Source organism: Herpailurus yagouaroundi, unplaced genomic scaffold (assembly GCF_014898765.1).
Source record: "Herpailurus yagouaroundi ecotype Mexico unplaced genomic scaffold, PumYag 182, whole genome shotgun sequence".
Taxonomy (NCBI): domain Eukaryota; kingdom Metazoa; phylum Chordata; class Mammalia; order Carnivora; family Felidae; genus Herpailurus; species Herpailurus yagouaroundi.
Genome location: NW_024412413.1, coordinates 25,773,146 through 25,796,303, shown reverse-complemented (window position 1 = coordinate 25,796,303; position 23,158 = coordinate 25,773,146). Strand labels below are relative to the sequence as shown.

General features: G+C 38.7%; 2 protein-coding genes across 10 annotated transcripts in view; both read right to left on the bottom strand.

Moving 5' to 3' along the window:
* Positions 1-640, bottom strand: part of NR2C1 (nuclear receptor subfamily 2 group C member 1) — a 46,921-nt gene extending 46,281 nt beyond the window's left edge. For 2 of the 6 annotated variants that reach the window (XM_040491195.1, XM_040491202.1), the window contains exon 1: positions 397-637. The gene's annotated coding sequence lies outside the window, so the exon portion shown is untranslated. Of the gene's footprint in view, positions 1-103; positions 266-396 lie in introns of those variants that run through there. The other 4 variants (XM_040491197.1, XM_040491204.1, XM_040491206.1 and 1 more) reach the window with 3 other exon arrangements.
* A 5,798-nt stretch (positions 641-6,438) lies between these two features.
* FGD6 (FYVE, RhoGEF and PH domain containing 6) overlaps positions 6,439-23,158 on the bottom strand; it is a 116,265-nt gene continuing 99,545 nt past the window's right edge. For all 4 annotated transcript variants that reach the window (XM_040491191.1, XM_040491192.1, XM_040491193.1 and 1 more), the window contains 7 exons: positions 20,993-21,095; positions 20,366-20,512; positions 19,426-19,528; positions 17,403-17,530; positions 11,834-11,962; positions 10,912-11,060; positions 6,439-7,712 (listed from right to left, as the gene is read on the bottom strand). In XM_040491191.1, the coding sequence (XP_040347125.1) occupies positions 7,676-7,712; positions 10,912-11,060; positions 11,834-11,962; positions 17,403-17,530; positions 19,426-19,528; positions 20,366-20,512; positions 20,993-21,095 (796 nt within the window). In that variant the 3' untranslated portion in view covers positions 6,439-7,675. The remainder of the gene's footprint in view (positions 7,713-10,911; positions 11,061-11,833; positions 11,963-17,402; positions 17,531-19,425; positions 19,529-20,365; positions 20,513-20,992; positions 21,096-23,158) is intronic.

The following is a 23,158-nucleotide window of genomic DNA, read 5'->3' as shown; positions in this document are numbered from 1 at the left end:
CAACGCCGAGACGGAAGCTTTTCCTGTAGGTGAAAGGTCAGAGGCGCCGCAGGAGGCGCCGCGGGAGAGGCTGCCGTGCTCGCCGGGCCGCTCGAGTACTTGCCTTTCGCGCCCCGACCCCGCTCCGGGCTCCGCGCTCCCGCGCCGCACCCCGGCCCCGGCTACTGCCTCAGCCTCCCGGAAGGACCCACACGTTCGGCCATTCTGCGCGCCCCGAGCCCAACCCGAACAGCCTGCCGCCGCGCTGCCGGGCGGGCCGGCCCTGCCGGCCGAGGTCAGCGGGCTGTCGGGGGAACAAGGGGTGCGTCCGTTGGCTGTTGGGAAGAAGGGACACCCCATCCACCCCCGTCCCAGGCGCGGCCACGGCTGCTTTTCTCCCCACCCGGGACTTCTTACCGGTGCTTCTCCGACGAGCTACGTCCCGCGTCGGGCTTAGACCGGACAGTCCCGTTGCGGTGGTTGCTTGGGGTTCCGGGAAGAGACAGGTTAGAGAAAGGTGAAAGGGATGGGGTAAAGAAAAGTGGGGGCAGGGAGCTTTCTGGGTTTGTGTATTTGGGGGGGGGTCAGAGTTCGTGACCCCTCCCTCGGCTCTGCGGTGCGTGCTCCCATCCGCGCCTGCGCATTACTAGTGGAGCAGCAGTAAGGAGGTCGTGACGTTCCCTGGGTGGAGGAATGAGAAAACCGAGCCTCTGAAAGTCCACTGCCCTCTATCAGCTGGGAGGGAAACTGCCCCGCCAGAGCGGCCCTATCAGGGACCTTCCGAAATCGTGTGCCCTTAGCATCCCAGTTTGCCAAAGGCGGTCTTTAAAGGAAGTTTTGAGACTTTTCAGATTTGAGTAATACTAGATACCCTTATCAGTTTTAGGCGGTTAGAAACTTGTGGAAAATTGGACTCTGTTTTAGGGTATCTCTTACCTTAGACTAAAGTTTATTGGAAGAGTTAAGTCTGGGTAGGTTCCATAAAATATTTAAAATTCCCTTAAATAAAGGAAGCTAGGGTAGAATGCTCCACAGTAAGGCAGAGATTTACTATGAACTCTTGTGGGTAAATAGGTATAGTGGCTAAATGGAGCAAGAATTATCACTTAGAATGTAAACTTCTTGAAGGCTGGCTTTTTTGTTCGGTGGTGTATTTCCAAGCATTTAGGACAATAGCTGGTGGTCAATAAAGATTCATGAAACAAAGAGGCGTTGACAGAACATCATGACAGTGACCACCTGTGGCATTGAAGTGTGGCATTAGAGCTGTCCTGTGTGTAAAGCACTGTATGGTTTGGACTTGAGAGAAAGGGTCCTTGAAATTTCTTTAGTACCGACCAACATTAGAAAAGCAGTCATGGGGGCGCCTGGGTGGCTCAGTCGGTTAAGCCTCCGGCTTCGGCTCAGGTCATGATCTCACGGTCCGTGGGTTCGAGTCCCGCGTGGGGCTCTGTGCTGACAGCTCAGAGCCTGGAGCCTGTTTCAGATTCTGTCTCCCTCTCTCTGACCCTCCCCCGTTCATGCTCTGTCTCTCTCTGTCTCAAAAATAAATAAACATTAAAAAAATTAAAGAAAAAAAAAGCTCTTAGGTGTATAAAAATATATCAGATGGAATTAAAAATTTTTTGTTTAATATTTATTTTTGAGAGACAGAGAAAGATAGAGTGTGAGCAGGGGAGGGGCAGAGAGAGAGGGAGACAGAATCTGAAGCAGCTCCAGGCTCTGAGCTGTCGGCACAGAACCTGGCACAGGGCTGGAACTCACAAACCACGAGATCATGACCTGAGCTGCAGTCAGATGCTTAACCGAGCCTCCCAGGCATCCCTGGAATTTTTTTTTTTTTTTTAAACAAGAAAACAGGGGCACCTGGGTGACTCAGTCGGTTAAGTGTCCAACTCTTGATTTCAGCTCAGGTCATGATCTCACAGTCCGTGGGTTTGAGTCCCGTGTGGGGCTCTGTGTTGACAGCTCAGAGCCTGGAGCCTGCTTCGGATTCTGTCTCCCTCTCTCTCTGCCCCTCCCCTGCGCATACTCTCTTTCTCTGTCTCAAAAATAAAAACATTAAAAAAAAATTAAAAAAAAAAAAAAAGAAAAGAAAAGCAGTCATGGATTCAGGCCAGAAACCCAAGTCAGGAAAAACAAAAGTGCGCTGGGAAGAACATTTCCTCTATCATTTCCCTCTGGAACTAGGCGGCTGGACACAGAAAAATTCCCCAAGAAGAGGAATATGCTTCATGTCTCAGTCTCTGAAAACAGGTCTGTGTGGTTCATCTTTAAATATGTGACTCTAGGGGCGCCTGGGTGGCGCAGTCGGTTAAGCGTCCGACTTCAGCCAGGTCACGATCTCGCGGTCCGTGAGTTCGAGCCCCGCGTCAGGCTCTGGGCTGATGGCTCGGAGCCTGGAGCCTGTTTCCGATTCTGTGTCTCCCTCTCTCTCTGCCCCTCGCCCGTTCATGCTCTGTCTCTCTCTGTCCCAAAAATAAATAAACGTTGAAAAAAAAATTAAAAAAAATAAATAAATATGTGACTCTAAAAATACATATGGCTTAGGGGCGCCTGGGTGGGTCAGTTGGTTGGGCATCGGACTTCGGCTCAGGTCATGATCACACGGTCCGTGGGTTCGAGCCCCGTGTCGGGCTCTGTGCTGACAGCTCAGAGCCTGGAGCGTGCTTCAGATTCTGTGCCTCCCTCTCTCTCTGCTCCTCCCCTGCTCATGCTCTCTCTCTCTCAAAAAAAAAAAAAACAAAAAAACATAAAAAAATTAAAGGATTAAAAAAAAATACATATGGCTTAAAAGACATCATCACACCAAAAGTAGATACAGTAAATTTATTTTGTATAAATACATATTGACATTATTTACAATACTAATATTTATTTATAAGGGATCTATATATGTACGATAAGATCAAACTATTACCACTTTAAGTAAAACATGTTTCTAGAAACTCATGTTATTTAAAAAAACAATATAGTATTTCAAGATTGGTTCTTAACATGCTACGACCAACTCATACAAAAGAGAAAGTTGTCCCTCTTTCTCTCCCCTCACCAAGGGAATTTGATATAGAGACTTCTTGAAAATTTTCTATTATATAATATCTTTAAAAAAATAAAATCCTACTAGAAATTATCTTTCTTATAAAAGGGAAAGTCATAGATGATTTTCCTTTACAGAATATTAAATGTGGCATAGGCCCCAGAACATTTGTATTTTGAAAGCACTTAAAAAAATAAAAACCAGAAGGGATCCATTTGGAGTAATTTAATTCACCAAACAAATGCTGAGTGTACAGAGCACGCAAGGTACTCTGCCAGATGCTGAGGAGTCTCAAAATCTCAAGAATAGAATGTGATAGGCACCATAAAAAAGTGTGTTTCCTAGTTAAAAGGCTATAGAGGCATAGGAAAAGGAGAGACTAGATGTGGTCTGGAGGAATAGTGGGGGGGGGGGAGGATATGGGAGAGGACTAGGACCAACTGTTGCAAAAAGAAAAGTCTTGGATAAATAGGCAGAAGTGGGTTGGGAAGAGAATGAGAAGTAAACCTTATAAACAGAGAAGGGTTGGGGTGGGTTTAGCTGGAGTGTGTGATACCTGAGGAAAAATATTCTATGCCAAGCCACTGGAAAGCCATTGGAAGTTGCAAAGACCACGGATGAAAGTAGGTTAGAGCTCCGCTTAGAAGATGGCTCTGGCAGAGTTGAAAATGGGACCATGAAAAGATGGCACTGGAATTAGAGGAAGAGTTACTCTAATCATTGGGAAGAGGTAACAAGGACTTGAGCCAGGGTCTGTGCAATAAAAGTGATGAAGATGGAAAGGACCCAAGAGCAATAGCAGAGGGTCTTGTTGAGACTTAGAAGCAGATTCTAGAGCCTAGAATGGTGTTTTTCCATTACAGAAGAAGATAAACAGATCTGAATGAAAAGAAAATGAAGTCTTGTAAAGTTTAACATGCCTAAAAAGGACTCGTGTAGATGTCCAGCAGGTAGTTGCAAATATGGCCTTGCAGGGTGGGGGAAAAAGTAGGTCTAAGATCTGAGTTATAATGAGGCCATTGGGAGGGCTGTGTTTGAGCTGTAGATGACAAGAATCCAGTCCTCACATTCTGTGTATTTCAACAAATATTTTGTCTTAAAAGACACAGGATAGGTATTTTGTGTGGCCTAACAGGAGAAATAGGATTTATCTCTCTGAAAATCTCAATGACTACATTTGACTATGGTAGATCTCAGACTTCAAAAATGGGAGTGCAAATGGATGCATATTCCCAAGACATATCAACATATGTTGTAGTAACATTTACATTTTAACTAAATTTCTAAATAGCAGGCTTTCCCTATTTCCTGCCAACACCTGGCTAACAAAACTATACTGTGTGTATTTTTCTAATGTTTATTTATTTTTGAGAGAGAGACACAGAGTGTGAGCAGGGGAGGGGCAGAGAGAGAGGGAGACACAGAATCAGAAGCAGGCTCCAGGCTCTGAGCCATCAGCCCAGAATCCGACGCGGGGCTCGAACTCACGGACTGCGAGATCATGACCTGGGCTGAAGTTGGATGCTTAACCAACTGAGCCACCCAGGTGTGCCAAAACTACACTTTAAAGTTATCTTCCTTGGATGGAGCTAGAATGTATTATGCTAAATGAAATAAGTCAATCAAAGAAAGATAAATAACATATGATTTCATTCATATGTGGAATTTAAGAAACAAAACAGATGAACATATGGGAAGTGGGCAGGGGGATGGTGCAGGGAAGAGAAGAGAGGGAAACAAACCACAAGACTCTTAACAGAGAACAAACTGAGGGGAGGTGGGTGGGGGATAGGCTAGATGGGTGATTGGTATTAAGGGGGGAACTTGCTGTGATGAACACTGGGTGTTGTTTGTAAGTGGCGAATCACTGATTTCTATTCCTAACACCAATATTGCACTATATGTCACCTAAAATTTAAATTAAAAAAATTATGTTATCTTCTTCATTTAGTTGTTTCATTACTGTTTTATATTAAACAGAGTTGCTCTGATGATCTCATTTTTAGGAATGCTACTACATACTCAAAGAATCAAGCTTTTGGTTGAAGAGAGAATTAAGTATCTTGGGCAGAGGGTAAATAGGAGGATACGGGGTACATTAGGGAACAGGGGAAAAGAGGTGGGAGAGAGGTTCAGAAATGTGGGATGATGCCCCAGATAACCTTTCTCATTTTTTTAGGACTCTGGTGGATCCTCTACATTTACAGCTTCACAGCTAAAGAGGAAGCTTGATTGAGGGGACACACTAAGAACACCAGCCTTCCCCCAGTTTAACCTGGCATTTCTTGCCTAGGTTACTTTTAGTGCCTTTTTGCTTAGCTTTACAAGTGTTCTTCTTTCTCCTCCTTATGAATAAAAGGAGAAACTTGAACAGAGTGTGATGGAAACACATGTATAATAAATACATGTTGGGATTTGGGTACTGTGTATATTTTCTCATAGAATGCACCAAATAATACCATTTTTTCCTCTAAAATGTTAGCTATCAAGAGATATTTTTTTAAAGTAGCCTGACAACAAAATGTATATAATTAGGTTTCTCAGTTGATATTGAATGAGCCAGATTAAATAAATAATTGAGCAGCTTTAGTATGTTATGAAGGATTGATGAAGGGATAAGGGAATGTAATACTATTCCACATTTAAAATACCTTTTGCGGGGGGGGTGGTAATCTGATAGCTTCCTCAAAAAGCTATATGTATTTTATATTTTTCAAAACCCTCCATGGGGCTAAGCCAATAGGGAGTACAATCATACGGGAGTTTCACATACAATCAGAATTACTAGAAGTTTGTGCAGTTTTTTTGTATTTAGATTTATAACTGGTTCTTGAATGAGCCAGCTGTTGGAAGACAAAATAGCCTGGCTGGTATTTTTTAGATTCTGAGGTTTAAGTCAAACCTTGCAGTCAGAAGTTTGAGAGCTCAAGAGGAGGGGGGAAGAACTCCAAATAACTTGTCATGTGCAAAGTCCTAGACCCAAAGAAGCAGAAGTAAACACTTTATAAGGTATAACCTTGGTCTCTAAAAAGGATACACTAAAAACTGCAAGGATTTTAACATGGACGCCTTATTTATGCTGTTTCGGTTAAAATTAGTGAGCTGCAAAGAAGTATTAGTTTACTTACTGTGACAGAAAGGCTGGGGAGACAGTGAGGATTGTGTGTGAGGGTGCAAGAGGGTTTAAAACGATTCCACAGCATGAAACGGCCAGAAAAAACTACAGCAGCCAACTCTAGATTTAGTAGAGACTCTGGTGCTGGAACAAACAACATTCAAAAGGCTTCAGAAAGGCACTCAGTAATTCTCTTGACGAATGTAAATATCACACCGAATTAGGAAATCCTTTAAATAAAAGCAGTAAGGAAAATTCCTGTGCCCTTTAAGATAATTTGTATTTAAAGTTCAGTCAATAAGTGTAAATTATGAACATCAAGAATGACTTTAATCACTGTGTGAATTTCATTTTTCAGACTCTATTCATCAACAATTTTATGTACAAAGCAGTTCACGTTAGTAGTAAGTGCACCCGAATTATGAATATAATTCTTTCCTAATGAGGTGCGCATTGGCAACTGGTTACAGAAATAAAGGATTTGTTTTAATTACCAGGGAGGACATAACACAAAGTAGTATTAAATAACCTTTAAAAAATGAATACAATTTCAGTAAACACTGGCTTAGAATATGTGCTTTTTTTTTTTGTTTGATATGGTAATTCCAGTTCATTTTTTAAAGCACAATATTATAGGAAATGGAACATTTAGATGCAACCACCACCACTGACTTGGGCTCAGAACACTTATAATAGCAAAGGATATTGTGGAATATGATGCTTACCATATTTTGCTTTAAAAAAATAATACAGTTATGTTTCTAGCTTTAAAAAAAGGATTAGACTTAATAGAAAGACCACAGAGTTAATTATTTGTATTCCTCTGCAAATGAAAACATCCTCTTTCCTACTACTCATAGCTCAGTTCAATGAAAACTTTCAGAATCTATCCCTTTGCTATAATTCCTTGATGATGTAACATTATCTCATGCCAAAAGAGGTATAACAGAAATACTCTAGATAATTTACTGGAATTTCATTTCACAGTTGCTGAGGTAGAAGTTGGCCACGTGTTTTTTCCATTAAAAGATACAAAAATTCATGTAAGTTCATTGATTCAAAAACATACATTTTTTTTCTATCAGCAGTTTTATAATAATTTCTAAACCAAACACTGCATGGAAATTTTCTCCTTGATGTGTATTTTTGTATTTACAAAGACTTATTACCTCAGGTGAGAATGTTACAATGAAACACTATAAACACATGGAGAAATCTGTGTCACAAACGGTTAATACAGTATACAGTATTAAGATAAGTTTTCTGGTTTCTAAAGAAAAGGTACTTTAGAATTCAGTGTGAGTCTCAGAAATAATTCTGACAATTAAGTAAACATCAAAATTTAATAAATAACACACATGAAAAACCAAACATTCAAAAAAAAACCCCTTATACCCAACAAAATAATTTCTAATATTTGATGAAGATTTTGGCTGGATTTTCTTGGCAGTGTTCATTTATATACAATCTTTGTACTGCATTTACTCCATTCTGATGAAATTCCACCACGTGAAATCACAGAAGAGATGAAACCAGTATCACTACAATATTGTGCCTTCCTGAAATGCTTCTATCCACCTATTGGTAAGCGAAATTTGTTAGAATTACAAAATGCAATCATCTGGTACACGTTAAGACAATATACATAATAGCTGTACCTGTGGATCCAATTACCCTGCCTGTATATTTAAGATCTTTCCTATACTATTGGGGTGCCTGGGTGGCTCAGTCAGTTGAGCAACCAACTTCGGCTTGGGTCATGATCTCACATTTCGTCAGGCTCTGTGCTCACAGCTCAGAGCCTGGAGCCTGCTTTGGATTTTGTGTCTCCCTCTCTCTCTGCCCTTCTTCCGCTCACACTCTGTCTCTCTCAAGAATAAGTAACCAATTGGGAATGCAAGCTGGTGCAGCCCCTCTGGAAAACAGTATGGAGTTTCCTCAAAAAACTAACAATAGAACTACCCTATGACCCAGCAATTGCACTACTAGGCATTTACCCATGGGATTACAGGGGTGCTGTTTCGAAGGGAGACATGCACCCCCATGTTTATAGCAGCACTATCAGCAATAGCCAAAGTATGGAAAGAGCCCAAATATGTCCATCGATGGATGAATGGATAAAGAAAATGTGGTGTGTGTGTGTGTGTGTGTGTGTGTATATACACACATATATATACATATATACACATATATATGTGTATATATGTATATACACACATATGTATATATGTATACATATACATATATGTATACATATATACATATATGTATGTATATACATACATACATATGTTTGATCAAAATATGTGTGTGTGTATATATTTATACACACACACACACACACACATACATACAATGGAGTATTACTTGGCACTCAAAAAGAATGAAATCTTGCCATTTGCAACTACATGGATGGAAACTGGAGGGTATTATACTAAGTGAAATTAGTCAGAGAAAGACAAAAATCATAGGACTTCACTCATGTGAGGACTTTAAGAGACAAAACAGATGAACATAAGGGAAGGGAAACAAAAATAATATAAAAACAGGGAGGGGGACAAAACATAAGAGACTCATAAATATGAAGAACAAACTGAGGGTTACTGGAGGGGTTGTGGGAGGGGGGATGGGCTAAATGGGTAAGGGGGACTAAGGAATCTACTCCTGAAATCATTGTTGCACTATATGCTAACTAATTTGGATGTAAATTTAAAAAATAAAAGAATAAAAAAAAGTAAAAAAAAAAATTTTTTAAAAGAAATAGACACTTAAATATAGACAACAAGCTGGGGGTTGGTGGAGGGGGGGGGGGGGGGGGGATGGGTTAAATGGGTGATGGGTATTAAGGAAAGCATATGTGATGAGCCCTGGGTATTGTATGTAAGTGATGAATCAACTAAATTCTACTACTGAAAGTAATATTACACTGTATGTGAATTAACTGAATTTAAATAAAAACTTGAAAAAAAAAGATCTTTCCTATACTAAACTAGAATTCTGTGTATATGGAATTATACTTTATGTGGTAATATGGCCCAAAATCTGGCCTGACTTCCTTCTCTCTTAACTCCCTGGGGATCCGTAATTGAAACCTATTTTAGTATTTTCAGTGAAAGAGAATCTATATCTGGTCTACTTCCAGTTGATCAAAATTTTGTATGCAATATAAAGTGTCTCAAAAAGAAAAAGAAATGTGTCTCAGAGTTTCATAGAAGTCTTCCCAGCATTCATTAGTCTCAAAGTTTATCTGACAACACCCACAGTTTCAATTATTCAGAAGACACTTGGAGGTAGTCACTTTGTACCTCCCTAGGACTGTAATTACTTCTGTGAACATCTAAAATCACTCAGTTAATAGAAACAGCCTATAACAGATATAGCTCAAATTTCAAGGACAGAATTTTCAAAAATTTAAATGCAAATGGCATGTTATATCATGATAAAGAGACTTTTAAAGAGTTAAAAATTTTCATTAAAATTAACACATTTTAATATTCTATACTATGCAAAAAAACCCCATTACATTAGTGACTTCAAAGAGAAACTTGTAATTTATCCTGTATTAATTCTCAATTACAAGAGGGCAGATTCCCTTTACTTAACTACATTCAATTGTCTTAAGGTTTTTCTACCTTGTTGACTTAATGATATAAACAAAAGATGTATATTCAAAAGCAATAATTTTTATCAGTTTGATGATGAATACAGATAAAAATCATGAAAGTGTAATACCTAACAGAATATTAGAGCAATTACTCTTTTACCCAAGTAGTTTTTACAGAAAAAATAATGGTTAAGTGACAATTTTAAATATTCTTCAATTCAAAAAAAATTATTTATAGTAATAGATATACATAGTAGATGTCCTAACATAGACTAGAAAAAAGAAAAAAGTGTTCCAGAGTATTTGCAACATTGTACCTGATTAATATGCAAGAGCATATGCAATTCTGGTACATTAATTCTAACTGCATTAAGAAAAGATAAGCCTTGCTGACTTAAAGCATTCTTTTTTTTTATCTGCATGCACCGTTTTAAGCCTATGGAGAAAACATAAGCACATCTTAGTGAAAACAAAAACATGTAACGTGTGAGACCAAAATAAAAATCAAGTGAAAGATTTGGTTAAAGGTTATCTGCTCTATTTTGTTTACAAAGGACCTGGGTTCCACAGAGATATGCTTCTCTATGTCAAACCACGTCACGACATCAAAACAAATGTTCTTGTTGGAATTTTGAAGAGATTGTTTAAAAACCTTTACCATCTAAAATGATATCCATTTCCTTTTACTCAGTTATTGGGAACAGCATGGGAGCCTCTTAATGTGTTTGACCTTTTTCCCAAAGAAGTAAGTTAGCAAGCAGCTGTTTAAACTCCTGCTGTCCCATGGCACAATTGAGTCACTGGATTGCCAAAGTCCTGGAATGTTTCAAGAGATGATCCTCACCCTCACTGAAGGAGAGGTCAAATGCCTCGGCTTCCTTTCCTTGCAGCAGAGCAGTTTCATGCTGCTTCCTCAGAGGTCAGTATAGACAAAATATTTTGGACAGAACTACCTATCTTCTTTTCCCCTCTGCCTCCTGAAAATATTCCAGATCCTCTTGCTCGTCCTTAAAACAATTCTAAAGAGTTTGAAAAATATGTTAAATCTTCCTAATTTGGATCTTGGATTTAAATTCTTAATTGTCCCCATGCATGAAAGTAGGTTATTTTAAAATCAATCATGTAACAACTTGAAACTCATGTATAAAAGAAAAATATGCCTAAATTACTTACTTCTGAGCTGAGTGAGCATCATCTGCTTTGAACAAATAAAATAACATGTTTTTGTGCAGCAACTGGAACACTCTAGACTCTGAATTCTCATCTTTGACTTGAGTGACAGTGAATCCGAGTAAAGGCTGACTCTCCAAAGCTGCCACATCCTAATTTAAAAAGACACAAAGGGAGATGGGACTTTAAATGGACACAAAATTCAGATTTGCAAACTCTTAAAACTATACAGCTTTAATTTTATATGCACACTATATAGAAAACAATGATAATTCTAACAACTTACTTACTTTTCACTTATTCAACAATATTAAGATGTCCCCCCACCCCTGAAGCTACCCCATGAGCCAGACACTGTGCTAAACAGTTTTCCTTAGGTTCACACTCATCTAAGTTCACATATTTCCCCACAACCATGGGAGGCAATTATATTACTTTCATTTTATGGATGCAGAAAACAAGCTCAGAAAGAAAAGTGATTTACCCGGTCCCACTAAGGAAAAGCTTGGCTCTTAGAGCAGTGGTTTTTATAGCCAGCCAGGAATTGTTTCTAACCCAAACAAAGTCTATCTTATCGAAGTTTGAAGCCTGATCAATACAATCTGGGGATAGTCAAGGGACTGTCTTCCATGAGAGCTTGGCAGAAAGGGTAAGAACCTTTGCCTTTAATGAAGTTGTTAGTAGTCACATGACACCAAAAAAAGTTACATCTTAATACTATGGAAAATTCCTAACATTTTTTGAGTAAGAGCTCTAGGACATTGTTGACATTAAAGGTAACAGCAAAAAGAATCTCCCCCTCCAAAAGCAATGCAAAACAAAAAAATACACAAAACAAATAGATCAAACAAATATTGTGATTATTTCTAATTGGCGTTATAAAACCAGACTCCCAAATAATTCATCTTTAGATTTCAGATCTTACCTCACTTGCAGCATATGTATACAGCACTTTATTTTTTATGACAAACCACAAGTGTTTCCAGGGTTTTTTATTGCCCTTTGATCTGTACAAATAGCCACTCATGGAAGAATCTTCTGTATTTGCTGATACCTAGTAAGTAAACCCCATACATAGTTTAATGGTTTTCAGACAGCAACAAAATGTAAAGTAACAAAACTGCTTTTGATCATTGGTGCTGAAAGCAATAACCATAATACTATAATGTTTCAGAATGAAATTGTTTACGTTCAAAGTCTGCTACTGTACAAATTGAATACTGCCATTACCATGGGCATAAAAACCCCTTTCGTTTAGAAGCAATTCCAGCATTCTGCTTGGTTTAATTATGCTTCCATGTATGTATTTCTTTGTGGTGCCACCTGTGTTTTCCTGGTTTCCAGAAGAAGAAAAATAATTCTAAAGATCAGAAATGCTTTTTGAAAGCTGCATTTTTGGGAACCGTGTATGTTGTTCTTCGTATTTTGCAATGTTAGGGAAAATTACTTAAACCTTTAACTCTTTCTGAAATAGCTTTTTGGACTTAAAAAAACTGTATTAGGGGCGCCTGAGCGGCTCAGGTCATGATCTCACGATTTGTGAGATCGAGCCCCATGTCAGATTCTGCACAGACAGCACGGAGCTGGCTTAGGTTTTTCTCTCTCCCTCGCTCTCTGCCTCTCCCCCACCCAGACTCCCTCTCTCTCTTTCTCTCAAAATAAATAAATAATTAAAAAATAATAATAAAGTTTATATTAAACAATAATATTTGATCCTCCTCATAAAATTTGTAAGAAATTAATACAATTCATACATGATTAAAGGCAGACTTTAAAAATTCATAGAATCCACTTGTATTTGCTTTCTGTTGTCACATACAAATTACCACCAACTTAGTGGGTTAAAACAACATACATGTGTTGTCTCAGGAGTCCGGGCACAGCTTAGCTGGGATCTCTGTAGGGCCCCAGTCAAGGTGTTGGCCAGCACCAGAGTTCTCATCTGACAGCTGACGAGGGAAGGGTCTACTTCCAAGTGGATTCAGGTTTTTAGCAGTATTCATTTCCTTGAAGTTATGAAACTGAGGGCCCTGGCCTCTTGCTGGCTTTTGCCTGGGGCTCATCCTCATTTCCATGCCACACAAGCCTCCCAAGACAACTACTTACTTCTTCAAAGCCCGCATGAGAGAAAGTCTCTAGAGCCCATCTACAGCAATATGGAGTCTTCCATAACATAACATAATCATGGGAGTGACATGCCATCATCTTCCCCATATTCTGTTGGTTCAGAGCAAGTCACAGGTCCTTGCCCCACACAACGGGGAGGAGACTGTACAAAAGTGTGACCATCAGAGGAAGGGATCATGGAACCACCTTAAAAGTCTGCTCACCATTCTACTAATAACACAATTCCTAAATTTGGTCTTATATTTCTCTCTTGTTCCTATGTTAAAAACAAAAGTTTCAACTGCCAGATTACAATCATTGAAACCTTACTACCTTTTGGCCTAGAGATTAAAACATTTTCATCCTTTTATGAAGCAAACTAAGTTTTGCTCAGACCAAAATTTGAGGATCAGAAACTGATCCTTAAAATCACCATAAATAATAGAATTTCCATTTACCTCTCTGTTAATACAGTTTTGTTTTTTAATGTTTATTTAATTTGAGAGAGCATGCATGCAAGCGGTGGAGGGGCAGAGAGAATCCCAAGCAGGCTCCATGGGATCTCACAAATTGTGAGATGTGACCTGAGCTGAAACCAAGCCACCCAGGTGTCCCAGCTAGTGGGAACTTTAATATTAAGTGCAAAAAAATTTATATAAAAAAATAACATCCTTGTAGAAGATTACAAATAATTTTTTTTCAATTAGAATGTCTATGTTCAAATGAAATTTTGCTGGAAATGTATATTGGGATGCTACTATGTACTTAAGTGTTACTATCATTGCTCAAAATAAATTGTATGTTCCTTTTTTGGAATATTCTTAAATTAGTTTTTTAGCTATGAAAGAATACCAATCACAATCCTGAGTCGAGAATAGTCCTCTATTATCTTTTTAAAAATAAAATTGGTCTTAACCAAATTAATCATATGATTCATAAAACTTTCCAATGAGATATATATATATATATATTTTTTTTTAAGTTTATTTATTTATTTTGACAGAAAGAGAGAGAAAGACAGCACAAATGGGAGAAGGGCAGAGAGAAGGAGACACAGAATCCCAAGCAGGCTACTCAACATCAGTGCAGAGCCCGATACAGGGCTTGAACTCACGAACTCTGAGATCACGACCTGAGCCAAGATCAAGAGTTGGATGCTTAACCAAATGCACCACCCAGGCACCCCTGATTTGATTATTTAAAACATAAATCAAATCTAACTCAAGAGACATAGCCTGCCATTACTGAGGGTACTGAGAATCTGAATGTAATTCTAAAATAATGAGTTTCTGAAAATGTATTGAACATTTTTACTGGAATAAAAACACTTCCCAATTCTTAAAAAGTTAAACATAAAATTATCATGTGACCAAGCAATTCCACTCCTAGGTGTATAACTAAGACAAATGATATTTATAATAACCCAAAGGCAGAAACAACCCAGATGTCTATTAACAGATGAATGGATAAATTCTGACACATACATACAATGGAGTATTATTCAGATATAAAAAGAAACAAAGTACTGATAATGCTATATAACTTAGCTTCTAAAATATTGTACTAAGTGAAAATAGCCAGATACAAAAGGTCACATATTGTAGAATTCCTTTTTTTTTTTTAATGTTTATTCATTTTTGAGAGAGAGAGAGAGAGACAGAGAGAGAGAGACAGAGCATGAGTGGGGAAGGGGAAGAGAGAGAGGGAGACACAGAATTCGAAGCAGGCTCCAGGCTCTGAAATGTCAGCACAGAGCCTGACGCGGGGCTCGAACTCACTAACTGTGAGATCATGATCTGAGCCGAAGTCGGACGCTCAACCGACTGAGCCACACAGGTGGCCCTGCAGGATTCCTTTTATATGAGATATCTAGAATAGGCATAGAGACAGAGAGCAGATTAGTGGTTACCAGAGAGGGTGGAGAGAAGGGACAAGGGGATTGATTATTTAATTGATACAGGGTGTTTTTATGGGGCGATGAAAAAATTTTGAAACTAGAGCAATATGGTGGTTGCACAATATCGTGAATACACTAAATATCAATGAATTGTATTGCTTTATTTTTTTTTAAAAAAGATTTTATTTATTTTTAAAGTAAACTCTACATCCAATGTGGGGCTCAAACTTATGACCCCAAGATCAAGAGTTGCAGGCTCTACCGACTGAATCAGCCAGGTGCCCCTGAATTGTATACTTTATTTTTTTTTTTTTTAATTTTTTTTTTTTAAACATTTATTTATTTTTGGGACAGAGAGAGACAGAGCATGAACGGGGGAGGGGCAGAGAGAGAGGGAGACACAGAATCGGAAGCAGGCTCCAGGCTCCGAGCCATCAGCCCAGAGCCCGACGCGGGGCTCGAACTCACGGAGCGCGAGATCGTGACCTGGCTGAAGTCGGACGCTTAACCGACTGCGCCACCCAGGCGCCCCTGAATTGTATACTTTAAATGGTTAATTATAAATTAGGTGAATTTCAACTCAATTACAGACAAAAAGACAAAAACTACAGCTTCCCAAGTACAACACTTGTACTTTTATAGCACTTAATCAGATAAATTAATTTTCAGTTTGATTTCAAAGGAGCAAAGCAGTGGTTCTCAAACTTTAGCATACACCTGAATCACAGAGAATACTTATTGAAATTTCTGATTCTGTAGACCTTGGGTGGGGCCTAAGAATATCCATTCCTAGTAAGTTTCCATGTGGTGCTGATGTGTTGCTCTGGAGGACACTTTGAGGACCAGTGGAGTAAAGGAAGAAATGGCTGCAGTCAGGAAGTAGAGGTTTGACAGCAGAAGGTCTATTTGTATGGCTGGTTGGAAAGATACACAAAATGGGGTTGGAGTTAGGCTGGCTCTAGTCAAGAGCAGAAAGAGTTTTGCAACCAGTCCTGTAGAGTTTAGACTGACAAGGGGAGCAAGTGTAACAACTGTATCTGTAAATTGTGACATCAGCATGGAGAGGCAAACAGTTATTGAGAACTGAAAATTACTTCAGTTTGTTAAGAACCTTAAAGTTCTGAAAGTCAGTTTAGATTTAGGAACTGAGTGATGGAAAGGATAGTTGAGAGTACTAAATCCCCTTAACTAGGGTGGCTCAGTCAGTTGAGCATCTGACCTCAGCTCAGGTCATGATCACACAGTTCTTGAGTTCAAGCACAGAGCCCACTTTGGATCCTCTGTTTCCCCCTCTCTCTGCCCCTTTCCCGCTTGTGCTCTCTCTCTCTCAAAAGTAAATAAATATTAAAAAATAAATAAATCATCTTAAGTAGTTTAAGAAACTTGGCAATTAGAACTTTAAGTCCTAGTCTTACTATTTCATGAGATTGGCTATAAATCATTTCCTAGTGTTTTAACTGCCATGATGGAATACATTCCACTTTACATAAAGAACACAATCTTGGTCAAATTTTTAGAGTTGTCTGCTTCCACATTCCACAGAACACCTCCAGAGTATCCAAGGAAGAGAACAAAATTCAAAATTCTGCTGGCCAAAAAACTGGCCGGGAGTGGAACTAATTAATAAACTAATCAAAATGGTGATAGATATGTAGTGCTGTGTGTTACATGACACTGGCTGACTGAACACTTGAATTTGAGGAGATGGGATAGGATATTGGTGATGCCTGTGGATTACACCACTGGCAGTCTAACTGTGTAGACAGACTTTTTAAAGTTTTCCTAAAGTTTCCTAAAGTTTTAAAGTTTCCTAACTTTTTAAAGTTTTCTTTTAAGTTGAAAGACAATTTACTATCAGTGCAGCTGTATATAGCCAATGAATCCTTACAAATAACAAACTGTGCAGATCAGGAAATGCTAATAAAACACCCCAAATATTCTATAGACTCTTCCCTCTGGTAAGGGTTTTCCTCAAAGTAATTTTAAAAATTCACACGTGTCTATGGGGCGCCTGGGTGGCGCAGTCGGTTAAGCGTCCGACTTCAGCCAGGTCACGATCTCACGGTCCGTGAGTTCGAGCCCCGCGTCAGGCTCTGGGCTGATGGCTCAGAGCCTGGAGCCTGTTTCCGATTCTGTGTCTCCCTCTCTCTCTGCCCCTCCCCCGTTCATGCTCTGTCTCTCTCTGTCCCAAAAATAAATAAATGTTGAAAAAAAAAATTAAAAATTCACATGTGTCTAAATTATCTTTTACTTTCTATCATTGCTATAAAATGTTCTCCAAACCTTTCAACTGCCATTTTCTAAATGACTCAGGTCATATGGGAGACCAAGCAAGAGAGTGAGGCATCAGCCACATCCATCACCAGTATTAAAATGCCATGTCTTAATAGTAGTGGGAAATGACATCTTCCTTTATGAAAGAAAACAGTGTATTATATGCATATGAATAATTCAGCCTGTATCAGGTTGCAAGTTTAATGGAAACACTTACTTCCTTGAGAGCAGCTGGGATTTTTTTCTGTTTCCTCCCTGATGGAATACTATGTAAGACTGATGATAAGGCACTTGAAGGAGATTTGTGATTTCCAGGAGATCCAATCTTAGGAGAATGCTGGTGATCTAAAACAAATCAGATGCACTCATGTAGCCAATGGTAAGCATTTTGCAATTCAAGTTAACTCATATCAATAAACACTGTTGCATAAAATATCCATGGAAGGATACTTGAGAAACTGAGGACACTGAGACCCCTGGGAAAAAAAAGATGGCTGGCTGCAAGCTGAGCGGGAGAAAGACTTTCTACTGTCTAGGAATTTAAGCTTTTTCAGGTGTGAACCATGGTAAAGGAATACCCTTTTGTGCCTTCACAATTCTGAAACATGTTAATATACTACTTAATGTACTAACCATGTCAATGTACTAACTGAAATTAATTCTATAAATTTTCTTTAATGTTTACTTTTGAGAGAGAGAAACAGAGTGGGTATGGGGGAGTGGCAGAGAGAAAAGGAGACACAGAATCCCGAGCAGGCTCCAGGCTCTGAGCTGTCAGCACAGAGCCCAACACGGGGCTCAAACTCACAAACCGTGAGATCATGATCTGAGCCGAAGTTGGACACTTAACCAACTGAGCCACCTAGGTGCCCCCTAAACTAATTCCATAAACTTCTGAAAAAAAGCTCCTGACTTAAAAAAACCCCAACAACCTAAAAGCACTGTTTAGTATTGAGATATATGTTGAAATAAGAATATTATAATGAACAAAATGCTAGAAAGGGGGCTATAAGACACGATAAGGAAGCCATTATATTTGACTGTAGAAGTTCAGTGAAAGCTGGGAAGAGAGTAAGATGTTTGAGTTGGCCATTAAGGTATAAGTATGAGTTTGCCAAGTCAAAAAGAGGAGGAAAAACACTCCCTGAAGGCAGCATAAGCAAAAGCAGAGGTATGAAATTAGATCATCTATTTGGAGAATAATAAAGCTGAGGAAAAAAAAAAGGCTGGTTCTAAGGAACATGGACTGTTGTTTAAGTCATGGGAAATTAATGGTCTTTTAAGCTGGGAAGTGACATGAGCAGATTGAATTTAGGAAAAAAAAAGTCTGGCAGCAGGAAGGAAGAAGGATTTGCAGCAGAAAACCTGTTAGGAAACTGTTACAGTAGACCAGATGAAAGATAGGGCTGAAATGAAGGACAACCTTTTTGCAATTTAGATCCTATAGGTTTCAGGAATTTAACCAAATCTCTCTTTTCAAAATGTAGACCTGAGCAGTCCTGCTAGCTGCATTCATCTTAACTGTGGGAATGGATACCTGCAAATAATGAGTAGGCAGATATGAGTTATCATTTTGTATTTGGTGAAAAGCTGAACATGTAGATATACCACGGAATCTCACCAAATCAGTCCAAGTGGTTAGAAATAAACTAACAAAGTGCCACCTAGTATATTTCCATAGAGAATTATTTTACAGATAGACAAAAATGATTTGTTAATGAGCAGGCAGTTGTAAAACTGAAAACTTCAAAATTACTTGAAAGTTAAAGTTCCCTTGTAACTGTTTTAATGCATTTCATCCTGTAATTGCATTTCTACAATTAGTATTCTAAGAGTTAAGAAAGCTTAATTGAATTAAGAAAGCAAAATTCTTTTTTTTTTAATTTTTAATTTTACTTTTGAGAGAAAGAGAAAGAGAGCGAGTACACATGCATGCACGGGTGTAGGTGGGGGAGGGGCAGAAAGAGAGAGGGAGACACAGAATCCGAAGCAGAATCCAGGCTCTGAGCTGTCAGCACAGAGCCCAGTGCGGGGCTCGAACCCACGAACGTGAGGTCATGACCTGCGCAGAAGACGCTCAACCAACTGAGCCACCCAGGTGTCCCAAGAAAGCAAAATTCTTAATATTTTGAGATGAGTATCACCAATCATCTTGCTCACTTGTCTAAGATGATTCTTTCGGAAGGTTGTTTGAAAGCATCTGGGAATAAAGGAATTTGTTAAATCTACTTATATATTACCTAGTTTCTGCAGTTCTTGGAAACAGTGTTCACATACTCTTGCTGGTTGATTTTTCAGGTAATCTAAACCATACTTATTTGATGAACAAGCTTGGCATACAATCTGAAAACACATTGGAATTATTTCATTTAGAATAACAGTATCAAACCATCTAGTTTGCTACAATTTATAATGCTGTCTACCTATAGTGTTTTCTAAACCTTTTCACAACCACTGATTCTCAATTACACCGCTATGGAGTTCAGGCCGTAGTGAACTCACACACTGGAAGATGAAGAGGCCACAGATTATTATGACTGTGTGCTAAGTCCATAAAATAAAATGCTAACAGTGTTAACGTGTGCAAAATATTTGGAACCATGTATGGCAAGCACTAAGTCCTCTGGTAGCCATATTTGTCATCATTGACATTGCCCCTGTCATCATTCCTGCTGTAACCACAATCATGTCTGCTGCACTTCTACCAAGCATTTGGCCCTGTACGAAATGCTCTCAAAACAGACCTTGTTTAATCTTCATGGTAACTGTCTGACGTCATTGCCGTTTATGCTCATTTTACTAATGAGGCCATGAAGGTCTAGAAACGTCACTGGTGATAACCTCAATACTTAAAGTATCTCTATTAAATACTTAATACTTAAATAATATCTCTATTAAATACTTAGTATCTATGTAGTTTAAACAAATATCAGTAAATATGGGAGTCTATTTAACTGTGAATTTTATTTTAGTGAAAATTATCTATCATTGACGTTCTACAATAACCTTGGTAGACAGGGTAACGACTGACCTATGCCTAAATATTTAGAGAAAGTATCATCCATGATTCAGTATCTTTTTTCCCCCTGCCATGATTTACAAGAGGAAATATGCTTCCTCACTATGTACAGCCTGGAGCTATAAAAATTCACAACGGAGATGGGTGTCATCTTCTCCAACCTTTCCGCAGGCCCGGCAGTGGTGTCGTCGCCAGGTCAGAGTAAATTCACTTGTGCAGATCATACACATTGTGGCTCTGGTATCAGGGATCCAGATGGGAGCCTTTGATCCAAGAGGACTAACTTCCTCTTTATTTTCTGCATCAGCCTGGGGAAGAACAACTTTTCATTATCTCCATGCACATTGAGTGCTATAGATTCAAGTCTTTTTTTTTTTTTTTGGGGGGGGGCAATGCTGATGGAATTATCAAGGATGTGGGACAAATCATGGGCCATTATATTTTTCATGTTCTCAGGATATTAAGATTAGCTATATTCTAATAATCCTTTAATGCAAAATTAACTTAAAAAGACGTCTGTGGTAGTGCCATGACAGCTGATTAGTTTCTTCCTTAAATATGTTATTTCCCAAATTTTTTACAATGAAGTTTTACAACCAGAAAAAATAAAATGTGCTGTGTGTTATCACAGACTTAGTTAGACATTAATAGGATATTTAGTTCTGAAGTTATACACACACATGTATCTTTCTGTGAAACGCATGTTGCTTTTATAAACCCCTAGAAAAGTTTAAGGCAAAAACTGTTTGAAATGCACTGAAAAAAAAATAAGAAGGAAAAGACAATACCTCATCAAGACTCCTACTAGGACAGAATGTGATTCTTTTTTTGGCATACTCTTCTATTGACCTGGAAATCGCTTCTAGCCATTCATCCCTTTCTGTGGCAGAACTGTTGGGGGCAAAAGAAGGTTCCATCAACCAGATGTCAGCATTTATTCTTTGCCTTCTTCTTACTTCTTTTCCTTCTGCCATGGCTACAGATTCCACTACCCTCCAACAATGCTAGTGGCGGGCAGCAGCTCGGAGATTTTTTTGCACAAATAATCAGAGCAGGCATTACAGCACACATGGCATTTTACCAAACACAATGTTTTTTTTTTTCCCCAATGTACTGCTTTATACTTTTGAAGTCTCTTAAATTTGGAAGTTTTTTTGCTTGGCTTAAAAGCTAGTCATACAATTAATAATTAGGGTTATTTCCATAACCTGAGATATTATCCTAGAATTTAAAATTTTTCCAAGGAATCAAGTTTCAAATCCAAACTTACAGCATAGCATACTAGCTATTTTTAGGTTATTAATTACTAAAAATTTCTACAAAGGACACTGGAGTAAAGGAAACATGTATCTGGCATCATAAACAAATGTTTAGGAAGTGTTAACAAGGAAAATAACAACTGTAGTTGTTGTTAGGGCTCCCCTAAACTCTTCATGTTTTTTGTTTCTACCCTCAGGTCATCAGGAGCCACAGGATTCAAATCTAGACAGAAATGGGCCAAACAGGGGGAAAGCTTGTTCAGAAAAAGGCATTCTCGTTCCGCTGTTTTTGCAACTACACCTCCTCCAAAAAACTCTGATGAGTGGCATCAGCACATTTAGTTTTGTATACTCAAGAATGAGAGGCACATTTTAGGTAGTGCGTGTGTGTGTATACATAATAATCTCTCAAAATAAAATCTACCATTATAATGGGAATGGGACTGTGTAAGGAAATGTGTGTTTTAGAGAGGCATATGAAGTATGTATATAGGAGTAAAATGACCTGATATCTGCAATCTGCTTTGAAATACTTTAGGAAAAAAAATTTGTGGCAGAATCTGGATAAGATTTGAATCTGGGTGAGTGAATATGGAGTTTCATTGTATTATTCACTCTAATTTTAAGAATATTTGAGCTTTTAATTTAAAGTTTATTTATTTATTTTGAGAGGCAGTGCGCGCATGCACATGAAAGGCAGCAGGGGAAGGGCAGAGAGAGAGAGAGAGAGAGAGAGAGAGAGAATCCCAAGCAGGAATCGCCTGGCTCCATTTCACAAACTGAGATCATGGCCTGGGCCAAAATCAAGAGTCAGATGCTTAACTGACTGAGCCACCCACACGCCCCTAAATAATGTTTTTATAATTAAAAATCCCATTATGCAAATGGTATGAATGGGCATATTCTGTTGTATTTTGCTGAGCACAGAGCCAAGTCAAGGAGATACTAAAAAATCACTCACCTTCCCCATAATAATTATACTCAGAAATGTACCTTCCTACTAAATGGCTTAAGTGTCATTTAGAATATACACTCACATGGTTATTAAAAAGTAGAAATCCACTTTTAAAAATAAAAATTTAAAACCAGTATAGTTCTCAAATTTTCATTATATATCAGGAATAAAATAAAATAGAATAGCTCTTATTTCTCTAATCCAAACAAAACTTGCCTCACTTACCTCTACTGCTCTACCATTACTGCCCCAGCTAGCTGCCATTTACTTAACGGTTACTACATGCCAGCCAACTGTGCTAAATGCTTTGCAAATGTCATTATATCTCACCCTCAGAGCTACCCCATGGACTATATTACTGGATCTTACACTCCTTGTCCCCAACCCCATCACTCCCACCAATCAGCATCATTTACAGATAAGCAGTCTGAGGATTTGAAATGTTAGGCAATTTTCTTTAGCCAACAACATGACTTGGTATCAGACCCAAGTGTGGCTAAAGATTGAACTCTTCACCACCATGCCATTCATCTCTGTTCTCTGAACTAAGCTCTGAAAATACATGCTCAAGCTTCCAAGGAAACATTCATAGAATCTTACTGTCCCTCCTTTTCTCTTCCCTTCCTCTACTTTTTAGTGGAAGAGGTAAGAGAAAGTAGAGAGGCAGATGGCTAATTTGAGCTTTGCCGTCTGATTTTTCTGGAGCCCTGGGAGCATGTGGAATGTGATTTGACTGTGCA